General features: G+C 38.6%; 2 protein-coding genes across 2 annotated transcripts; one reads left to right on the top strand and one right to left on the bottom strand.

The window, feature by feature from the left end:
• Positions 1-937: 937 nt before the first annotated feature.
• On the bottom strand, positions 938-10,324 carry ATP6V1D (ATPase H+ transporting V1 subunit D). The gene is made up of 10 exons (XM_057420050.1): positions 9,998-10,324; positions 9,770-9,858; positions 7,371-7,488; positions 7,098-7,177; positions 5,699-5,766; positions 4,980-5,024; positions 4,400-4,503; positions 4,012-4,078; positions 2,414-2,492; positions 938-1,805 (listed from the first exon to the last, which is right to left on the bottom strand). Exons 1-10 carry the CDS (start codon positions 10,322-10,324, stop codon positions 1,664-1,666), a joined length of 1,119 nt encoding a protein of 372 aa, XP_057276033.1. The 3' UTR covers positions 938-1,663.
• EIF2S1 (eukaryotic translation initiation factor 2 subunit alpha) lies at positions 9,828-20,531 on the top strand. Its single transcript, XM_057420179.1, has 8 exons — positions 9,828-9,930; positions 12,735-12,976; positions 14,167-14,246; positions 14,719-14,870; positions 17,239-17,345; positions 18,476-18,573; positions 19,553-19,696; positions 19,988-20,531. The coding sequence occupies exons 2-8, from the start codon at positions 12,736-12,738 to the stop codon at positions 20,111-20,113; spliced, it is 948 nt and encodes a 315-aa protein (XP_057276162.1). The 5' UTR covers positions 9,828-9,930; position 12,735; the 3' UTR covers positions 20,114-20,531.
• Positions 20,532-21,757: the final 1,226 nt, after the last annotated feature.

The raw sequence follows: 21,757 nt of genomic DNA, 5'->3' as shown, positions 1-21,757 counted from the left end.
ACAGAATTTTTGAATTTAATTTTATGAAACTTTTAAAAATTGGATGGGTGGGTTTAATGCCTTAAGTAATTAAGGTAACTTTACTGAGATCTGTGGTTAGCCCCACATTGTACTTTTATACATGTATCTGCACTCTGTATTTTGAGACATCATGAACTGCACACTAATGTAAAAATGTAAAATATTCCTAGATTTAAAATAAATCATTGTACAATTTTACTTCTTGTAGTGCACGGTGGGAGTCTTCTTTCTGCCATTTTGCTGAATGTGGGAAGATGCTGTGACCTGCCAGTGTCCTAAAGGATGTTCTCTGTTCCTTCCAAAACCATGCATCCCAGGGGTAGAGGTAACAAGTGCCCTCAACTCTACAGGTTTTTCTCTTTCAAGCTACACCTGCATCTTAAAACAGAGTATGGACTTACTAGTTAGCTGTGCTGCCTTCAGCTTTGAAAAAGAAATGGCCTTGTGCTTCATGCAACTATAAAATTACTTTTTGAAGGTGTTCACAGACTTTCCTTGCACTTACCCCACACCTGCAGTTAAGTGCTGGATCAGGTTTAAAACAAGGTGCTTACCTTGAAGAGACTAATAGTACTAGTAGTACTAGAGCCAATGTACTAGTGTTACACCTATAGCACGTGTTCAGTTTACTGACTGCAAAACAGTGTCTTTAGGAACAGTCCTTCAAACTGTGTCGCTGAGGACATGAAAAAACAGCAAGGATGGACTACCTCACCTTCAGCCTTGCTCTGCTTGCCAAACTACTGGTTGCAATGAAGATCTGGAGCAACATGTAGCTGGATAGCTAAGAAGAGTTTCTGTGTGTCTGTGGTAGAAAGGAGCCACTTAACCTTTATTACTTTAGGTTAATAACCAAGGAGAAGTGAATGTGGACACAGGCTGAAAGATGGGCCCGGTGCAAATTCTAAACTGGGGGTAGGGGATGAAGTGAAGGTTTTATTTTGAAGTCAACATGACAAGCTTTTAAGACCACCATCTTCCAGCAGTTTGAGCCAGACACCAGCTATTTAACATTTAAAATTTTTACTTGTTTCTAGTACAGACAATACACAAGTTGGCAGAGCCTCTAATTAAGACCAAGATTTTTAGATTTTAGGTCAATGGTAACAATCGTGCAACAAAAGTCAGAGAGGACTGTGGATTTTGTCAACAGGGTAGAAAACTAGCATTGTCTTTACCGATGTTTGACTTAAGCGTGCCAATACCTGCTTTAATCAACATGAACATTAATAGTTCTGCAGTAAAGAACATTACATGCATCTCCCTCCTTAAATGTTTTCCTAGCATGCACTAGGAAGGGGAGTAATAATTAAAGAGGAATCTTGATTAGACAAATCCAGAGCCATCCTGCAAAAAACACAGCTATGTACAGTCGTTCCTACTAAGTGAAGGAACAGGTTGAACACATAATAGGCAGCTTTCCTGATAGTAAAGCACCTCATCTCTCCTTTTCCTCTTATGCTGCAGTTAAGTTCCCAGATTTCTAATCTCCCAGGAGAAATCCACAATCCATTCAACTCAAGACTTATACACCAACTGAGAAGCCACATAAGAATCATTGAGGCAACATGTCCTGAATTATATTTCAATTGGACATTCTTTATTCTGGGTCCCCTGTTCCATATCCAACAACTGTGCTGGGTTACTCAAAGAGAAGGTCCTCATCCTTCTCTTCTACTAACAGATTGGCTGGTTCATGCTCTCCACCATCAGCCCTTCGCAGCGCCCGTTCTCTCTCAGATTTTTCTTTCAATACTTTTTTCTTTTCCTGGATCTTCTTCAACCTGTGAAGAGGAATGTGGTTTATCTGTGAAACAAACATGTTTTCATAAAACAGGCTAGCAGCAAGGATGCCATACAACTTGCATATGATAAAGCTGCCTGGAGATGTTCCCTAGGAACCCCAAAGTCCTGTAACAAACGGCAAAAGGCTTTTATCTCTAGCTGCTGCCATTGAAAAATTTCATCCAAACTATAAATTATATTCTTGAGCTTAAATACTGCATTATATTGTTCTGCTTGTCTTTAATGAAGTTTATTCTCCTTTATTTCATTCCAGGTTTGACATTTTTGCTTCAAGCAGCCCAAAACACTCACCTCTATGGCAGAGGTGTCCTTAAAGCAGAACACCTCAGCTCAGTATACTATATCAGCATTCCCTCTGAAAAAAATGCTATGACAGCTGTGTACAACCTAGTGGTAGGGATTCATCTGTAAACTTCAGAAAAGTAATCACGTGTCTCCAAGTTCCCAGCTATGGAAACTCAATGTGCAGGAAGAACCAGGTCATGGTTAACAGTGTTTACTGCCAGGTTAATAGTTCTCGTAAGTCCCTTCTGAGGAATGGTCTATTTGAGAAACAGGCCAGTCTTGTCTTGGTTTGGACATTTACCTGTAGAATTCCTCTCGTTCTCGTTCATCCAGCTCTGTGATGATATAAGAAAGAGTACGCTCGATCCTGGGAATAATCACTAAAAAAATATAAGCACAGAAGTTTTTGACTGCTGTTACATTAGCCAGGAAGTTACCTAATGCAATGCACAGATGGTTGTTGAAAATCCATCTAGTAATTCTTTTGGCTAGAGGAAATTTACATGTCTTTCATGGAAAAACATGCTCTTTCATTATGGACAAGTACACAATTGTTTTCTTCAGTAAGCCCAGGAGTAAACTAGGACTTTGAACATCACAGAATCGCCGATAGCATGTTCTTTTGAACGATGCAATGGAATCACTAAGCACTGATCCCTGATGGCTTGTAAGGTCCTTATTCCCCATGGAAGTGTTAAAAAAAAAAAAAAACCCACCCAAATAAAACAAACAAAAAAAAAAAAAACTCCTGCAAGAGATGGCCAATATTTGAATTAAAATTATGTTCTATCACATTCTTTCAGAAACTTCTGCTCAATGTAGTGCTTTTACTCACAGAATTATTATCTTGGTTTAAAAAAGCCATTGTGAAAACAAATACTCAAAGGTAACACGATCATGAGGGAAGAGGTAAGACATTAAACAAAGCTTTAGCACCTAACTGGGTGAGCTGTGTGTCAGAATCACTTTTTGAAAGGAGAAAGCTGTTATCAGCACTACCAAAGTTATCTTGAAGGCTGCAGAGGAAACCTCTTCTACAGTTAAATTTGCAGAGTGATGAGCTGCAGATAAGGCCTGCACCATCAAGGGAACAAGTCTATGGAAAACAGGGCTGAAAAGGGCAGTTCAGATTCATGTACTGAAGTAAGTTATTGCATACGTGCAAAGATGTATGCATACAGGCCATATGTTAAATATGACCTGTCAACAACTCAGGAACTTGAAATAATTGAAGCACCCTGAATACTGAAATAAAAGGAATCACATCAATACTGTACATGGGCTGTATTTAAAAACTTGCAAAAAACAAATTTACAAACAAGAATAAATAAGGAATTCAGATGAAAGAAAAATACCAGAATATTGACATTAGGACTGTTCCATTTCCTCTAACAAACACAAATCTGAAGAGATTCCCAAGCTTTCTCTCAATGCCCAGTCTGCGATACCATCCAAAACCAATCAAAAGAGTTACCAGCTCTTCACTGGACACCATCATTACAGTTTTAAAAGCTATTATGCTAGCTCTTAGAACATCTGAACATATAAAAGCATCCTTTCTTTCGTTTCTGTAGAACAAACTTGACCAAGTAAGTCACGAGCAAAGACTCCACAATGTTTGCGAAATCTTTGCTTTATAGGTTCACACAACTTCCTGATTACTTTCTCATATTTACATATTCATTTATCAATATGTACTCCAGTCCATTCTACCAGGCTTTTCATTTTTGTTCTTATTTGCAATATGCTTCATTCTAATGCTTTCTGAAGAGTTTTCGAACTGGTTAGAAATCCTACAAACAAGAAAGCAGTCAAAACAAGAGGTACTTCCATCACCCTGTTCCTCATCTTGCATGGAGGCAGAGAAATACTACACATCCCAAAAGGGAAAATACTCACCATGTTCAATTGCATTCACGCGTCTGTTTGTTATTTTAATGGCATCATCCAAAGTAAGGAAGGATGTCTGATGGAAGACAAGACAAATTCCGCATTTCCATCAACTCTATACACAAACCAAAATAGAGCTTGAAAGCCAAAGCCAAGTCTGTAATGTAGCTTTACATACAGACTCAATTTTTGATAGAAGCAGAATTTTTTTCTACTTATGTAAGGAGCACACTGAATACTGCACATATGAGGAGTTGCAAATACCAACTCCCCAAAAGTTTCTTAGTACAGCATTAAGTCTAAAGGAGTATAGTACAGTTCAAAGTACTGAGACTACTTCCATTTTGGAACAGTGAGAAACCAATAATCCCCTTCCTTTTTTTTAACTCCCACCAACCTGTAAGGAGGCCAGTTCCACAAGCAGCTCCACAGCTTTGGCATAATTCCTCTTCAGCTTAGCCAGCTGTTCTCCACCTCTGGCCAAGCCAGTCAATTCATAGCCTGAGGAAAAAAAAAATCAAATAGCAAAATATCAAATAATATTTGTTACTATCGTTACTACATTTTCTTACTAGATAAAAATTAGTAACTTATGAACTGCAGTGATACAGACAGCTCAGCAAGTGTGATGAGCTAAAGCCCTTGTCCATTAATAAATTGTCTTTATAGTGGTTTACATTACTACAGATCACTCTTGTGCATGTCTACAGTAAGACCTACCAGTCTCAAAACCTGCTAGTTCAAGACGAGCCTTCTCCTCACCTGAAAAACTCACTCATTTAGGAAATTAAAATCCACTATAGTCTTAATAATCCCTCCATGTCATAGGAACAGAGCAAAGTATCAGTAAGCAGAAGTAAGTACACCTATGCCTATGATGTAAACTGACTTACCAGCAGGACATGACAAGTATTTTTGTGTTAGCATACAATAGCTGTAAGTACATGTAAGATAGAAAACACCTGTTTTGTACTTACTATCTCCTCCTTCCTGGTAGTGTTCAAAAACTGGCAGGGTTACACCTGACAAAAGTAAACAAGAATGTGTGTAAGAGACGTAAAGTCTTACAGATTTATTAAGTGTAACTCACTTTTACCTGATTTGCTTCTAATGCATTATGTAAGCGCAGAATCTTTTCCAAAATCTTCCTATATAGCTTGGAATGATAAAGGCATGCTGGTTCTGGCATCTTAAGATGGAACTTCATAATTGTGTCTAGATATCTGTGATATCAGTACATGAAAAATTCAGAGAAGCATTCAGGTTTATTCAGTGTTTAATTTTATGTTTCTCTTTAGAAACGTATTCCCTATGCTTAAGGAATATTTCAAGCATTCGATCCTGATTTAGCTTTCTTGTTTTCTTCTCCATTACTGATATTTAATTTCCTGAAACTTACTTTTGATTTTTAGATTCTTAATCTCCTGATCTATTTTTCTTTAAAGCTTTATGGAAATCATGCTTTGTCTGAAGATTGAGGAATTGGACTGAGCTTACACACTCGTTTAATTTTATGAGGGAAACAAAAAAGTTATATCCTTTATGTGAAAAAAAAAACCCAGCAAATTACAGGTGTTCCCTGTTAGATGATTATAAGAAAGAAAGGAGACAGTGATTGGATACATTCCTGCATATTTCACAGTCTCCTCCCACAATTCCCTTAAGAGTCAAAATACTCATTGTCTGGAAAAGTCACCTGCTACATTGTCTTTTTTAGCTCTGATCTTGGCTTGAGCTTTGTTCACATTTTGGATCACAGTGGTACTGTAAGGAAGAAAAAATGTATCTTAATCAGGAAAATGGTTCATTAAGTCATCACTATATACAAGATGAAGTAGTTATCAAATAGCTGTAAACATCTGGAAATTGTCCTCAGCAAAGTTCCCTATGCAATTCATTGCACAGACTTTGAAGCTAACACAGAAGCTTTGAATGAAATAGGTTTCCAGAAATGTTTGTAAATGTAAAAAACACAAAGTTTGTTCAAATGTAACTTTAGAAATGTCTTAGAGAAGTATACAAAACATAACTAAAAATTAGCCAGTTTTCTGGCAAATTACTTTAAAATATTTTAATAACATTGAGTCTAATTCACCTGTGAGACTTCTTCCCTGATAAAAGTGGAGGAATTTCAAGGCTTTAATGCAGACCAAGGCCACAACATTTTGTTCTTTTGAGTTTGTATGTACTTGTTCTGTCAGAACATATATGACCTTGATTATCCACTAACTATTAACATATTAACAAACTTAAGCTTCTACAACAATTCATCATGAAGAATTCTAAAGTATTGTTAAGATCTTCCAAGAACAGGTCACTGTAGCCAAATCTTCTACTAAAGTACAGTCTGCTTACAGGGTGGAATCTGACTATTGTTTACGGCTAAACACTGTGACTGGTTAGGACAGGAAACAGCACCATATTCAAGTGAAAGGGCAAAAAGACTTTTCTCCAGTAGCACACAGGTTACAGATGTGTCTCTTCACTTAATTCTTCCCCATTAACCAGTAGTACCATCAGCTGAATCATTAACACTTACCCAACTTTATTCCACAAGTTCTGCACACACTTGAATGAATTACACAAACACTGTAGTTAGAACTGTGATTTATTAAAATACAATTTAAAAACACCCTCCCGCAAGAAAAATATTTGTTTCCCCTCTCAGATACAGCCCTCAATAGGCCTAGTGAGACAAGAGGGCAATGAAGAGGAGGTTAGAACAATGAGTAAAATTATGACTTACTGGGAGAAAATAACACGCATCATTACATCCAGCCCTCAAATTCACAAGAAAAATCAAAATAATAAATAGTTCAATACTCTGCTATACATCGTTGTTTCCCTACATTTTAGATTCCAAGCTGCAAAAAGCAATACCTCAAAGATTTGTAAGTAAATTCTGTTATTCTTTCTACTTTGTTTAGCTTCCAAATGGAGTACACATTTTCATCATGTAAGTTACCTCTCCTGCAGTGACATCTCCAACCTTTTCCTAACGTAATTCAGTTCATCCTGTTCTACCCTGTTTCTTTTTAAAGTGAATTTAAGAATTTTCCCATGGGTTGGACATCTACAAGATCAGCAATCCTCACCTGAAATCTCCTGCTGTAAACTTTGCCTCAGCAAGTGAAAAGGCAGCTTCTCTCATCACCTCACCCATCAGCATCTTAGTCTGTTTAAGAAAAAAAAAAGGGCAGCAAATACAAGGCAAATCACCATTCCTTCACCAGGATAAATAATTAACAGCATAAAGAAGAATACGAAACTTGAGTAAGAAATTCCTGTTAGTAGAACAGGAATACACAAGTGACAGGACAGGTTCCAAATAAATTGAGTCAAGCAGAGGAAAATTCTCATTTACCTACCTCAATAATTTTCTTAAGGATCTGCCTAAATCGAAGTGTCAAAGCATCAGATTTTTTCTTCAAGAGATTACGACCAGTCTGAGCTCCTTTCAAACGAGCTTTCATGATGGTCTGAGCCCTGTTAAACAAGAATAAATAAAAATGTCCTGCATCACCTGAAGGGATTAGGAAAAAACTTCTGCAAAGTTTGCTCACATGGATATAGGTAAAATTATGAAGCAACCAAGAAATATCAATGCAGTAAAAACAGGATGGCCACTTCAGGATAGAATTTTATATTCCCATCTAAAATCGGGACTTTATTGTATTTATCTCCATCAGCAACGAAAATTAGAGTCCATCAAAGATCATGGAAAACTGACGTCATTTTTCAGTGCTTCCACAACAGGAGAACAGTTCTCATTTTCTGATGACTTACAAGTACCAGAAATTCAAATACCCACAGTCAGTGTGACAGTAGTGTTGCTTTTAAGCTCTTTTACTGCTATGTCATCTACTCAAAATCAGAAAACACAGCAAATTCTTCATCTATGGGATCACAGCTATTGGTGCTGTGTTCTGATTTCACAGTGCAACTTGATACAGCAGCCGTACATTCTGATTTAAAGAAAGTCAGAAAGGACAATGATTCCATAGCTTTATGTGCCATACAGGAGATGTACAAGCTATTTAAGACCATCAGAAGTAGCATCAGTTGAAAAGGTTATTAGTAAGTTAGCTGTAGTGTTGTATACCCTCTACTTCCAATAGCATACTTTCAGGTTTCTTCTACAGAATTAGGATCTGAAGAAGGATCCAAACCGTGTTTCCCTCTCTGCTGTGGAGTGTATTTTAATTTGAAGAATGTTTTTGCTTTAAGTTAAGTAGAATAGCAGGAACTAAACAAGAGGCACAAGCTGCTCAAACTTAAGCTATCCCTTTGTGCATACAGCCACTGCACACGAAGGACAAAAGTCACCTCTATGTGAAGAGAAGCCCTATAAGCTTTCTCTCTGGCCCTGAAAAGGTAAATATAATTAAGATTCTACCTACACAGTGGAAGCCATTACTTTCCACATTTATTAGCATGTGATGAGAATAGCTCCATTAGTATCTACCAAACACTTTAAAAAGCACAAATACTTTCTAAAGGTTTACCATTAAAAAAACCACCACAAAGTCAAGAGTAAAAAGGCAGCTTTGCCTCCACAACAGGCAGGTCTCTGTCACCACCTTGAAGTAACTTGTTCACTCTTTTCACCACCTGCCAGAGACTGGCTGACTTTCTAGTTCAAGCAAGATTTCACAGGCTCTGAGAGTGCATTGAACAAAGTTTTGTTTTTTGTTAAGGACACTGAGCAGCTTCTGTAATTGCTGACATCCAGCACAGAAGAGGCCCATGCCTGCAAGCCAATTAATTAAGATTTAAAAAAAAACAAACAACATAAAACAAGAATTCTGTGAAATTCTGTCCTGTCAGTTAAAAAAAAAATAACTGTTACAGAGGCAGGCCATCCTTATTTTATCATCCTAACTTACATTCCTATCAAAACATCAGCCACGCTATTGGTCTACTACCTCATCTGAAACAAAGCTTGTAAATATTAAGCCTTTGTACATCACCATGTTCTTGCCACAATGACATATCATCCCAGAAAACCAGATACCTTTTAAAAGTGATCTGCTTCCTCCTTGGACATGTAAACTGAATGGAAAAAGCACTACCAAAAGAGCAGGAGTCAGATCAGATGAGTATATGTATGTGATTTATTTCTGAACTAAATTTCCAAGCAGACCCTTTACCATGTAATGTGTTAATCTTTCCATATAAACTCTTATTTCGTATGTCTTGAGCGCATACACGGGGGAATAATTATTATTTTACATTCAGTGATGTCCTGCAAGGCACCTTTTTATGAAGGCTACATGCAGGCATCAACCCAGTTTTATGCAAGAAGATTTGCCTTAAGGCAAAGTCTTTCTGTCCTGGAGGGTTCTGAAAAGAAACTGAATAGCATTAAAACAGCAATTTTACAGGTAGGTCGGTTTCACTTGTTTGTGTTCATTCCAAATTTGGTGGCCTTGAAGCCTTGTGAGGAGACATCTGACTTCATGACAAATAGTTGGCTGTCAGGGTCTGGAAAATTACTTCTCTGTCCACTGAACATTACACATTTTACTTCCTTCTTCTAACACTATATGGCGAGCTTTATGTACAGCAGTATTGTCTAATAGAAAGCTATGGTTCGATTTGCGCATTTTTTTCCTTACACATATATCACACAAATTCTTCTTTAAAAATAAACGGTTTTGCAATTGCATAATTTCAAATAACCCCGACACCACCACCACTGGAAGCTGCTTGCGTCCTACCACTGTGCCCTGCCATGGCGCTCTGACGGCTGACCGAGCACACCCACCTGCGGCCTTTGCGCAACACCCAGGCAGAGGGAGGGAGACCCCCCTCGGGGACGCTTGCGCAGCGGTGGTGGCAGTGGCCAGGTGCACGCTGAGGCAGGAGCGGGACCAGCGCGAGACCCCGGGCCGCGAGCGCAGAGCGGGACCCCTCGACCGTTGCCAGGTAGTGGCTGCGCTCCCGCCGCTCACTGGGGCCGGGCCGGGCCTGGCTTCATCTCGCTTAGCCTCACCTTCCGGCAGGGACCGCCGCCGCGGGCAGGGGAGCCCGGCGCGGGGCTGGGCCCGAGCGCTTGGGCCCTGGCGGGGCGGGAGGGACCGGTGCCGCAGCTGCGAGCTTTCCAGCTGGCGTGACCGCTCTCCCGGGAGGGTGGGGGCTCTCTCACTGTGGTAGAGGTGGGCTGTTCCCGCCCGCCAGCGACTGTGGGCTGCCCTGGGGACCGGAGCGCCTCTCTGCAGTCGTGGCTGGACATTGCCTGTGTCAGCGGCGTCCCAGCGGCCGGGAGCATGAGTCGCTGGTCAGAAGTTCCTCCATGTTCGTCGGTTTCCGCAGAGACCATTGCAGCAGCGGGGATCTAAACCTTTGCTGAGGCGTTTTAGTGGCTTGAAAAGAGGATTTCCAGTATGGCGCTGTGGGCACCGTGTGTTGCTCCCGAGAGTCTTCCACAGAAAGACAGATTAAAAAGCTGTGTCTGTGGAGAGAGGAGTAAAATGCTGTGTGTAAGGAACGGTGGTTGTCCATTCTTGCTGCTTGTCGCTGGGGTTTGTTGCTTTGCCATATATCTTTATTATGTATCTCATAAGTAGACATATAGGATTGAACTGAACTGCCTGAAGCGGACTAGAAAAAACGTTTTAACAGTAAAAGTTTTTATTTTTAACCTTAGGAGTTCTTTGTTCAGCTTCAAGTTCCATGAAACTTAGAAGACTTTTTATAATCCTTTACCAGCTTGTATTACTCTTTTCTGAAAGTTAAGAATGGAAATAAGGATGGACACAGTCTTTTGAATTATGTACATAGCACTTGGCGTTACCATCTCACTGTCTTTTTCAGTTCTTTTATAGCTAGAAAGCATTAGCACTGATGTAAAGAGCAAGAATAAAACTTCGAGCTGGTGCATAAAAAAGTCTGCTGAAGGAGTGACACATTTGACCTGGCATCTGAGACTCCTGCTTCAGTAGGAAACTGTAGGGAACTTCTAGGCACACACAAAAGGAATCAGTCTAACCTGGTTAGCAGTGATGAGTATGTGGATCAGGAAAATGAAGCCATTTAAGCATTTCTTCCTGTCACTGTGTGATTATGAAGCATCTGTTTTGTACTTTTAAAATGTATATGAATTAATCCTGGTTTGGTTTTCAGGTGTGTTTTTTTTCTTCCTGACTGGCAATATATTGGGGGGCGCTTTTTTATTTTTCAGTGCTTAGGACATTTCAGGCCAGGTCTGTCTTCTGTTCTGATTATTGCCTTTTCTTCTTTGTTGACAGGTAGCCTCTGGAGCAGGTCTTGCAGGATTGTTCTAAAAATCCTGTGTTGAATTTAGAAAGTCATCTTGAGTATAGAGTCTGCTCCTTCTCACTACTACAGAAGCTTCACTCTACCTCTTTATTTTCTCAGCCTCTTGCATGATCTCTTATCAATGGTTTGGGTTGGAAGGGACCTTAAGATTATCTAGTTGCAAACCCCTGCCATGGGCAGGGACACCTTCCACTGCATCAGGATGCATGGGACACCCACGGCTAACAAATACCTTTGGGAGCACTGCAGGCTTCTTCTCTCCCATATTCTCTTGTTGTTAGAATCTGATTTAAAATTGTGCACAGCCTCATGAATTTAATGAATGCAAGATGTGCCGTGTGACCTTTTCGCCACTTGAAGCATCTGCACTACAGTGTGTTACGTGTAGGTAGTACAACAGTTGAAATCAGTAATAAAGTGTGGGTAGCAAGCTCTACTTTCAATGCAAAAAATTAGCATCTTACCAAATGTTCATAGTAATACTAAAATACTAGTTAATTTATTGTTTATGAAGTTAAATAAAGCAAAGTGGAAGGTCCTGCATCTGGGTTGGGTCCATCCCTGGCACAGCTACAGGTTGGGTGGAGAAGTTATTCAAAGCAGCCCTGTGAAGAAGGACTTAGGGACATTGGTTGACAGGAAGCTGAACATGAGCCAGCTTCAGTGTGTGCTCACAGCCCAGAAAACAACCATATCCTGGGGTGCATCAAAAGGAACATGACCAGCAGGTTGAAGGAGATAATCCTGCCCCTCTACTCTGCTCTCGTGAGACCTCACCTGGAGTAATGTGTATAGTTCTGGTGTCCTGAACATAAAAAGGACATGGAACTGTTGGAACAAGCACAGAGGAGGAACATGAGAATGATCAAGGGGCTGGAGCACCTCCCGTATGAAGACAGGCTGAGGAAGTTGGGGCTGCTCAGCCAGGAGAAGGGAAGGCTGCATGGAGACCTCATAGCAGCCTTCCAGTATCTGAAGGGTGCCTAATGCCAGAGAGGGACTCTTCGTTAGGGACTGTAGCAATAGGACAAGGGGTAACGGGTTTAAACAGGGGAAGTTCAAGTTCGATATAAGAGAGCAGCTTCTTACCATGAGGGTTGTGAGGCACTGGAACAGGTTGCCCAAAGAAGTGGTAAATGCTCCGTCCCTGGCAGTGTTCAAGGCCAGGTTGGACAGGGCCTTGGACAGCATGGTGTAGTTTGAGGCATCCCTGCCCATGGCAGGGGGTTTGGAACTGGATAATCTTAAGGTCCTTTCCAACCCAAACCATTCTATGATTAATTTCTGTTAAAACTGAAGTTTGAATTGCACAAACCTTATTGTAATTTGCAATTTTTTGTGCCAATGTTCCTCTCTGTCTGTACCAGTCCTTGCTGATTTTTTTACCATGTTTGTAGGAGAAGGCAGTGATGTACTGTGAAATAAAATCTTTGTTTCTTCTCAAATTCCAGAATGCCAGGACTAAGCTGTAGATTCTACCAGCATAAATTTCCAGAGGTGGAAGATGTAGTGATGGTCAACGTTCGGTCCATTGCTGAAATGGGAGCCTATGTCAGCCTGCTGGAGTACAACAACATTGAGGGCATGATCCTTCTCAGTGAGCTTTCCAGAAGGCGTATTCGTTCCATAAACAAACTCATCCGCATCGGGAGGAATGAATGTGTCGTGGTCATAAGAGTTGACAAAGAGAAAGGTATTTGGGGGTATTTGGGCAGGATCAAAATTGAATTCATAGAGAAAAGTGCAGGTAAACTAGGCAGCTTAGGTGTTCTTTGGTTTTGTGAGGGATTCTGCTTTTTAAGGTGCTTAAGCAAAATGGATCATCGTTGTGCCATCTGATCATTCTTTCATTTCTCTGTATCCATTGGTAATTGGTTTAATGAAGGTCAGTTGTATCAATAAAGATTTGCCTGTGTGGGTCCTCATCAGCTCAATGTTTGATCAACAAACCATACTGAAGTGGAATTTTTTGTAATATCTACGTAGATTTTCTAAGTCTTAACTGAAGAGAGGGATTATCTGACACAGAGATGAAAATCTAAATGGTGAACATTTAATTTTCACAGTCCATCCTATTAATTCAGAAGTCTTTAACCTTGGCTATAAATGCATAGATGACATGTATGTAATTGTACCACATGAATTGTATAGGTTACAAGTTGAGATTGCACAGGCAACTTTGTCATTGTCTGTCTTCTGAACATTTGAATCTTTTGCTCTTAAAGGTTTTTTAAATATATTTTCTACTTAGAACTTGTTGGATTTTGCTAATGCTTTTCCATGCAGTCTTTAAAATCTATAACCAGGTATAAAGAAATAATAAAAATGAACACTGAGAACATCTCCTAGAAACCTGACTGTTGGTATGATGTTTCTCAAATGAGAATTTTCTAGAATACTTCAGAAACTGCAGTTAACTCTGAGATTAAGTGATGATAGGTTAAAAAAAAAAGCAAAGAGCAAAGAAAGACAAGAAACTTTTTTCAGATAGATCTGAAGTGAAAGAAGTTTCCCAGCATCTCTAGTGAAAGAATAATTATTCTTACAAATTAATCTAGTTCTTATATTAACAGAAAATCACATCTGGAATTCATATAGTAGTCTTTTATTGAGTCTTTGTGGGCGCTTGTAGTTTGTGAGAAGTAGGTGGAGGCCTTTGCAAATTTGCTAAGAGATGGTTTAGTGAACTTAATATCCTAATTTGGATCATAATTTGATCAAATTAAGGCTTCATTTTGTTACCTTCTGTAGCAGCATAAAGAGATAATGTAGGCAAGGGGCAAATCCTGAGCCAGAGTGTTTGTCCTTTAACGCGTTTTTCTTGAAGCAGTTAAACTTCATTTGCACAATACCTGACACTTTTAAAATGGTTTTCCCCAATAGGTTATATCGACTTGTCAAAAAGAAGAGTTTCTCCAGAGGAGGCAATCAAATGTGAAGACAAATTCACAAAATCAAAGACTGTAAGTTGCTTTGCTATATTCAGGCACTGTGTATTTCCAACTTCTTTCCTGAGCAACCAAAATACACAGATGTCAGATAAGATGAAAAGAAAAGTATTGTTCTCATGTGTTTGGCATACTCTCATTTTCATTTACCCATGCAAATGTATTTAACCAGCTCATCTCTCCATGAGTGCTCTGGTAAACTGCTGCTTCATTAATGAATAGATCAAGTGAGACATTAGTTGAAAATTTGTGATGTAAAGGGATGTATTGAAATGATCAGAAATCCAAAGTATATGCTGGTTTAGCATAGTGGGACATCTTTTAGTGAAAAGTCATGCAGGTAGCTTAAAGTATTGACTGCCACCCTTAACTACTGTCTTACACTTCCAAGCAGAAGTCTTATTATTTAAATACTACTTTTTATTCTAAATCTTTGCCTGGCTTTGGTATTTGTTTTGGTTTTTTTAACACTCCTTTTGTGTTCCAGGTTTACAGCATCCTTCGCCATGTTGCTGAAGTCTTAGAATACACTAAGGATGAGCAGCTTGAGAGTTTATTCCAGAGAACTGCCTGGGTATTTGATGACAAGTACAAAAGACCAGGATATGGTGCTTATGATGCATTCAAGCATGCAGTCTCGTAAGAATCTTTTCTACTTCTGGGGGCTTATTTCAAATTGCAAACAAATACTTCTTGCAATAGATCCATCTTTTGCTTTTTGGGTTTGTTTTTTGTTTGGGTTGTGGTTGTTTTTTTTTCTGGAGTCAGTATGTAAAATGTAGTGGTCAAGTGACCTAGTAAATCATGACATCAGTCTTCCAGTGTAGATTTTCTGTCTTACTGCTTTCTTCAAGTTCCCAGTGCTCTTGAGAAAGAAGGCTGAAAGTTGACTTTGGTTGTATTAGTCTTTGAGTCTGCCACTTTGCATGTCAAGTTTTTTAAAAGCAGTAAATGAATGTGTTGTGGTGAAACACTGAGGCATTGGTGAATAATATGTTTTAAGCATAAAAGAAATGTGATTACAAATACTGGAGCCATTTTGATTGCTACAGGTGAGCCTGTGGCATTTCTAGAAGAAGCAACACTGAACTTGGTTGTCTGTCAAAATTTGGCTATTCTTAGTCCCAAGCAGAGACCAACAAAAATATCTTCCTGTGTCTGAAGATATTTCTACTCAAGCTGACTGTCACTCTTCCACTGCACAGGAAGAGTTTTTCTTTTTTAAATGTGACAAGCTGGCTTGTTACTTCTCTACGCTTCCAAACTTAAAGAATGGGATCATGAATTTAGAAATGGAATTATAGACACATTATTATTAGTATGAAATTGTGATGCTAATGGAATAAGCACTGAGATATATGGCTTGTTTGGGTTTTTTTATGGAGCCTGATATTTTAGGTTGCTTTCAGAATTAACCCATTTGGTTTCCCTCTAAAGATTCCTAGTGTGCTGGGAGATCTAGTCTAGGTCATGTTTGCCAAGAAAGGTTGGAGCAGGTGATCCTTGAGGTCCCTTCCAACCTGATATTCTATGAATCTATTGCGAAATTGGTGATCCAAAAATACATTTTTTCACTCTCTTTTTTATGGCACGTAAACCTGAGTGATGAATGCGAGTTGAACACTAGATGGCAGTAGTAAAATTTTACACTTTCTCAGGACTTCAAGAAGCAGGGCACTCTGTAGCATTTTAACAGGCTTAAAACCATCCTTGTGGTTTTGGGAAAGAGGCAACATGTACATTCATTTAGACTGAATGTGTTCTGTTTTACAGACTAATAATTATTTCCTAATGATAGCAAATTTACTGGTAAAGGGGAAATCTGGACACAGCTGCAGAAGGAATTCCTGATCATTCTGTAACTGCTAAATACTTAGTTAAACACCTGCATAATAGAAGAACAAAAACTGTAGTTACACTGGCTGTTTAAGCTTCTCTCTAACTTGAAAAAAATTCCTGAACACACATGACATTTGTTGCTCATCTGCCGTTCAGGTTTGAGCACAAACATGTTTCCACCAGTAATGCCTTAAGATTTCTGTCAGCGGACTGCTACTTTTATTTGTTCTCATGCTGCTATACACAAGCTATATATATAATGCTCATGAAAGTAACTCAGAGATCTAACAGAATAGATTTTAAATGAAGAAGCAGAATTTGCATGTTCAATAAAACACTTCTGCTATGCAGGTTTGTATTTTGATGTGTAAAACCTGTCATATTTCTGGGTTCTCTTGGCTTACTTTTGGCCCTTCTGCTATCTATATTTGGTATATAAAATCATGAAAGATAGTGTGTTATTAGCAGCAGAGACCAAGCCCCAATATTGCCTCTGTTTTTTGGGCCATTTTAGTTCATGTTTGCCTGCTAGTAGAAGTATAGGTGGTCTGGTATTGTTTTTCAGAAAACTGCAGCTCTTGCCTCTGAAAAACAAGAAGAGTTTTTGTGAGGAGCTCTATGGTTATGTTTCAGATATATTTTGGTTAAAATTAATACAGCAGTAGAAAATTGACACCACTTCTCCAAACACAAGCTGATAATTTATATTGGTAAACAGCAGAGGCATTTGCCCCTTGTGATTTTAAAAAACCTTTGTCCTTTCTTTAGCCAAGAATTTAGGCAGCAGGTAAGTGTCTGTGATCCAGCAGGTAATTTTGCAGAATGGCAAAAATCTTGCATTTGAATGAAATGCTGAAATAATTCAAAAACCTCAGATTCATAATGGATTCTTTTTCATGTGATAGAGGTTTATCTTCACATTGGAGGGAACATAAATACAAGGCAACTAGGTATTTGTCTCATGCTGTGTATTGTATATAGACAGAAGTAATTCCTCTTGATTGATTAAAAAAAATAAATCTTTCAGGTCTCTTCTTCCAGGAACAGATTGAGTAAACTACTTATCTGCTTTGTTAAATGCCTCTATTATAGAAATAGTACCAAAAATTAATGTTGTGTTGCATTCCACTTCAGTATGACTTCTGTAACGTTGCTTTGCTTGCCTCAGAGACCCTGCAATCCTGGATAGCCTGGATCTGACAGAGGAAGAGAGACGTGTATTGATTGACAATATTAACAGACGTCTCACACCTCAAGCAGTCAAAATCCGAGCTGGTGAGTTTTTTCCAGATGTTACTTGAACACATATTGATCCTCAAGTCAAACCATGTAGTGGTTTGTAATGCTGATATTTGAGGGAAACTGCTCTGAATTAAGACAACTTGATCAAGGATCGCTTGCAAAATGTCCATCTGTGTTCTGTCCCAAAGTGCAAGGTGGTTTGACTTTTATTTTTTTCCCCCTTAACTGCAGATTCTTTGGTAGACAAAGTAGTTGTCCTGATATATAATACGGTCTATCATCTTGCACTGGCACACAGTGAATTTAGATGTTTGTAGTTACTACTGCATCCACAATACTCTTTTTCATTATTCAAAGTCTTAAATTTGTTGATCCCCTAACAGAATGATTGATTTCTGTCAGCATGGCTACAACATATGTCATAGCCACTTGTCCATGAACATGTGAAAATAGTCTACACAGTATTCTATGGGTAGCTTAGTCTTGCACCATTGTTACATGTGTAAATAAATCTTTGTCTCTAAACTAATCAGGGTATTACAGATATGGCCAGCATTAGCCTGTGCTTTAATTTCCAAACATCTACAAAATGTATCTACAAAAAGGTAACTAACATTACTAATTACTATTTTTTTAATTATATATTAATATAATTTACCTTGAAAAAAATAAAAATCCAGTGCTCCTCAAGTGCTGACTCTATGCCTCTGTTTTAATTGCTGACAGAATTATGTGCATTTGTGGATGTGCTCTTTTTCAAGGTTCATTTTTCGTGAGCTTTAATTTTTTCTGGTATTTATTGCTTCTATATCTTCATCTCTCTATGTGAAATACATAATTATTCCAGATGAATTTATTGGGTGAGAGGTAAGTGAAGGTAGGCATATAATTCCATATCTTGGCTTTTCCAAGCACAATGTAAAATGTACTATGTCTAAAGAATTTATGAAGTCTTTTCACCTCAACTTACAAGTCAAGAAAGTGAAATACCTTCCTCAGCTTTTGGAGCTACTGAGGCTCTCATTGTGAATAAACACTGGATGCTAAAAAGCTTTATCCAAGCTTATGTTGAAAAACTTTAAAGATTCTAGAGCTTTTGGTAACTTTTTATGGTTAGTTTTATGTATTTATTAAGTTTTATTATTTGTATTCGTCTGTCCTAGATATTGAGGTGGCCTGTTATGGTTATGAAGGCATAGATGCAGTAAAAGAAGCTTTGAGAGCAGGATTGAACTGTTCCACGGAGAATATGCCCATTAAAGTAAGTGTCTGTTTTAGCAGTGAAATCAAAAGCTGTTTTCCAATGCCTTTGGGTACCAGTAGCATGTAGTTGCCATTGTCACAATCACATAGCTGAGGCTGAGAAGCCATGTACTTGCTTCTTGATTCTTCTCTAGCAGGTCTGTAATGTACTTCCTATCAGCTGTGTGCTGACAGTTGTTCCTGTGCCTGTGCTGTGACTTCCCAAGTTCAAGAAGCCGTATTTATTCTGTTCTCAGAATCACAGAATCATTAAGGTTGAAAGGGACCTCTGGAGATCATCTAGTCTAAGCCTCTTGTCAATGGATTAGTTCAATTTATTCAAGCCTAGTATTTGCACTCTGCATACCTACTGTTTCTTAGTGCAGCCTTAGGTAGGGAGCAGTAGATTTTATTTTCAGGTACAAGATTATGTAAGAAAAGAAGAAACATGACAACTCTCATATGTTTGACTGTTGGTAGAATGGCTACTGTACCCAGGCCTAATTCTTCTTCCCCAACAATTTCAGGATACTGATTGTATTACTGAATAAGTCTTTAAAAAAAACCTGAAAGAACTTCCTTCTTTGAAAATTATTTGATATATTGGTTTCTTATAACAAAAGGAAAAGTTTCCTTATTCAGTCATCTTTTTAAAAAAAAGTACTGGTTGCAATTGAAAAATTGTTATAGGCTGTTTTACTGATCTGCAAAGTAGATATTTCTTCCACTTAACAATATTTGTTTAAATAAACACACCATGTAGAAATACCTGATGCTGATACTGTAAATCAGGCAGGCTGTACTGATTTCCTTGTCTGCTATTTCACTCCATATTGTTTATGCTTCTAGAAAGGGTTTTTCTAATGCGAAAATGTTATTTCTTCTGTGAATTGTACATTCAGAAAAGTGTTGCTTGCTTTGTTTTCGGTGTTTTTCTCTGGTTTTATTACTGAATTTGCTTTTTAATTCCTCTCCCTCAAATCTGTACAATGTGATAGATTAATCTGATAGCCCCTCCTCGTTATGTGATGACTACTACAACACTGGAGAGAACTGAAGGACTGTCTGTTCTGAATCAAGCCATGGCTGTAATTAAAGAAAAAATTGAGGAGAAGAGAGGAGTCTTTAATGTGCAGATGGAGGTAAGAACACATTTCATTCTAAAGTGTTATTTTTTAGCATTTTTAAAGTAGAGCAAGACCAGTACTGCTAGGCAAAATTTTAGCAAAAAAGTTTTAAAAAACCCTGAACTTTGTGTTCTTTAAACAAATGGCAAAAAAAAAAAAAATTTACCTCATTTTCTGGTTTTATTGTGTGACTTTAGTATATATTTTATCTCTTGCTCCTTATGTGGAATGAGAGTCTGCAAATATATATGAAGTTTTCTTTATGACAGTTTACCATGTGTTCTGGTTTATTTTTGTTTTTTTCAGCCTAAGGTGGTTACTGACACAGACGAGACTGAGCTTGCAAGGCAGTTAGAAAGACTGGAGAGGGAAAATGCTGAAGTGGATGGGGATGACGATGCTGAGGAAATGGAAGCCAAAACTGAAGACTAAATGTTGTGGAATATTTGGAAGATAGACCATATGACAAAGTAGAGACCCTATTGCAAACACTCTGGACTAAATGTTTCAAGTATTGAAAACTTCAAATCCAAATACTTGAAGTGTTTTCTGTTTTAAAAAGACCAAAATGTAAAAGGCTCTTCTAACTAACGTGATGCAGCAACTTACAGAAATTGAATCTTTTGAAAGGAAGGTGCCTAGTCAAATTCAAGACACAGATCTGGCCAGAAGGAGGTTGCCACCCCGTGCTTAACATTTTTGTACATCACAGTTCCTAACTGGTGACTACAGCTCAGTGCATCTGTTAATGATATTTCCTGGGAGCACCAAAACCAAGTGAGCTGAACAGTTCTATACAAAATGTGTTTGAGCAAATATTCAATAAATTTGGGCTATGTAACTCCAATAATTATTTTTTCCCCCCTCCTTTGTCACATGGCTTAGAGTGGTGTGAATGTAAAACCTGGAAGGGTATGACCAGCAGCTGATTCCCCTATAACAGCCAAAGGGCTTTCTTTTGTTTGCTTTAAATCAAGCCAAGAATGAGTGGAACAGAATGTTTCTCTTGCAAGTTTGTTGATGCAGACTTGTTTAAAAGAGCATTTCCTTTCTTTATTGTCTGCAGTTAAGGACTGAGAACTTGAAAACTTTAAAAATAACTTCTTACTATTCCAATAAACATAGCTAATAAATGAAAAATTACATAAAGTTGTACTTTTCTCCTATAGGTGAATACAGCAGGAGCTTTAATGAACTTGCTTATACTTCAAAAAAAGCTGTACTGGCCTCTAAGCTCACTGCTGAATGACCTTAATTTCTGCCCACCCTAAGTCTGCTTTACACTGGGCTGAGCTGTTCACTGTAGAAGCAACCTCTTTATCTTCTCTGAAGAAAAGAAATAAGATGTGCTTTCCATGTTGGAGTATGAAACAAAATTAAAAATCCTGTTTCCTTGTCTGTGAGAACGGGCAGGTGGAAGGAGGTTGTTTTTGTAAACCAAAAAAGAACCTTTCAAATTGCCACATTTTTAAATACATCTTTTTTTTATCATTGTGTTGCACATCGCCCATCCCATTTTTTCTTAGTATTTTGTGCTGCTAAAGGAAAAATGCATGGAAAATGAGCCTTAACTAGGAATCCTTACTACTGCCACAGTACAAACAGTATCATTGCTCTATGGCGTTGCTACAAAAGGCATTCATAAAGGATATATGCATTGCAATTCATGCTTGATTGTTAGGGTTGGCTACTGTTATGGTTTAAGCCCAGCCATCAGTCCAGACCCATGCAGCCATTAGTTCACAAACCGCCCCCCTGCTCCCAGAGGAATGGGAGAAGAATCGACAGAATGTAACCCCCATGGGCTGAGATAAGAATTCTTCAGTTTAGTAACTAAGGTATAACACAAATCACTGCTGCTACCATCAATAATAATAATGATACAGGAAATAACAAGGGAAGGGAATACAACTGCTCACCACCTGCCGACCGATACCCAGCCCTACCCGAGCAGTGATCTAGCCCTTCCAGGTAACTGCCCCCAGTTTATATACTGGGCATGATGTGCTGTGGTATGGAATACCTCTTTGGCTAGTTTTGGTCAGGTGTCCTGTCTCTGCTTCCTCCCAGCTTCTC

This window comes from Pezoporus wallicus, unplaced genomic scaffold, assembly GCF_028554395.1.
Source record: "Pezoporus wallicus isolate ANWC-B61680 ecotype Strahan unplaced genomic scaffold, APGP_CSIRO_Pwel_v1 contig_5418, whole genome shotgun sequence".
Lineage (NCBI taxonomy): Eukaryota > Metazoa > Chordata > Aves > Psittaciformes > Psittacidae > Pezoporus > Pezoporus wallicus.
The sequence above is the reverse complement of the archived record's forward strand: the minus strand, read 5'-3'. Positions and strand labels throughout refer to the sequence as shown.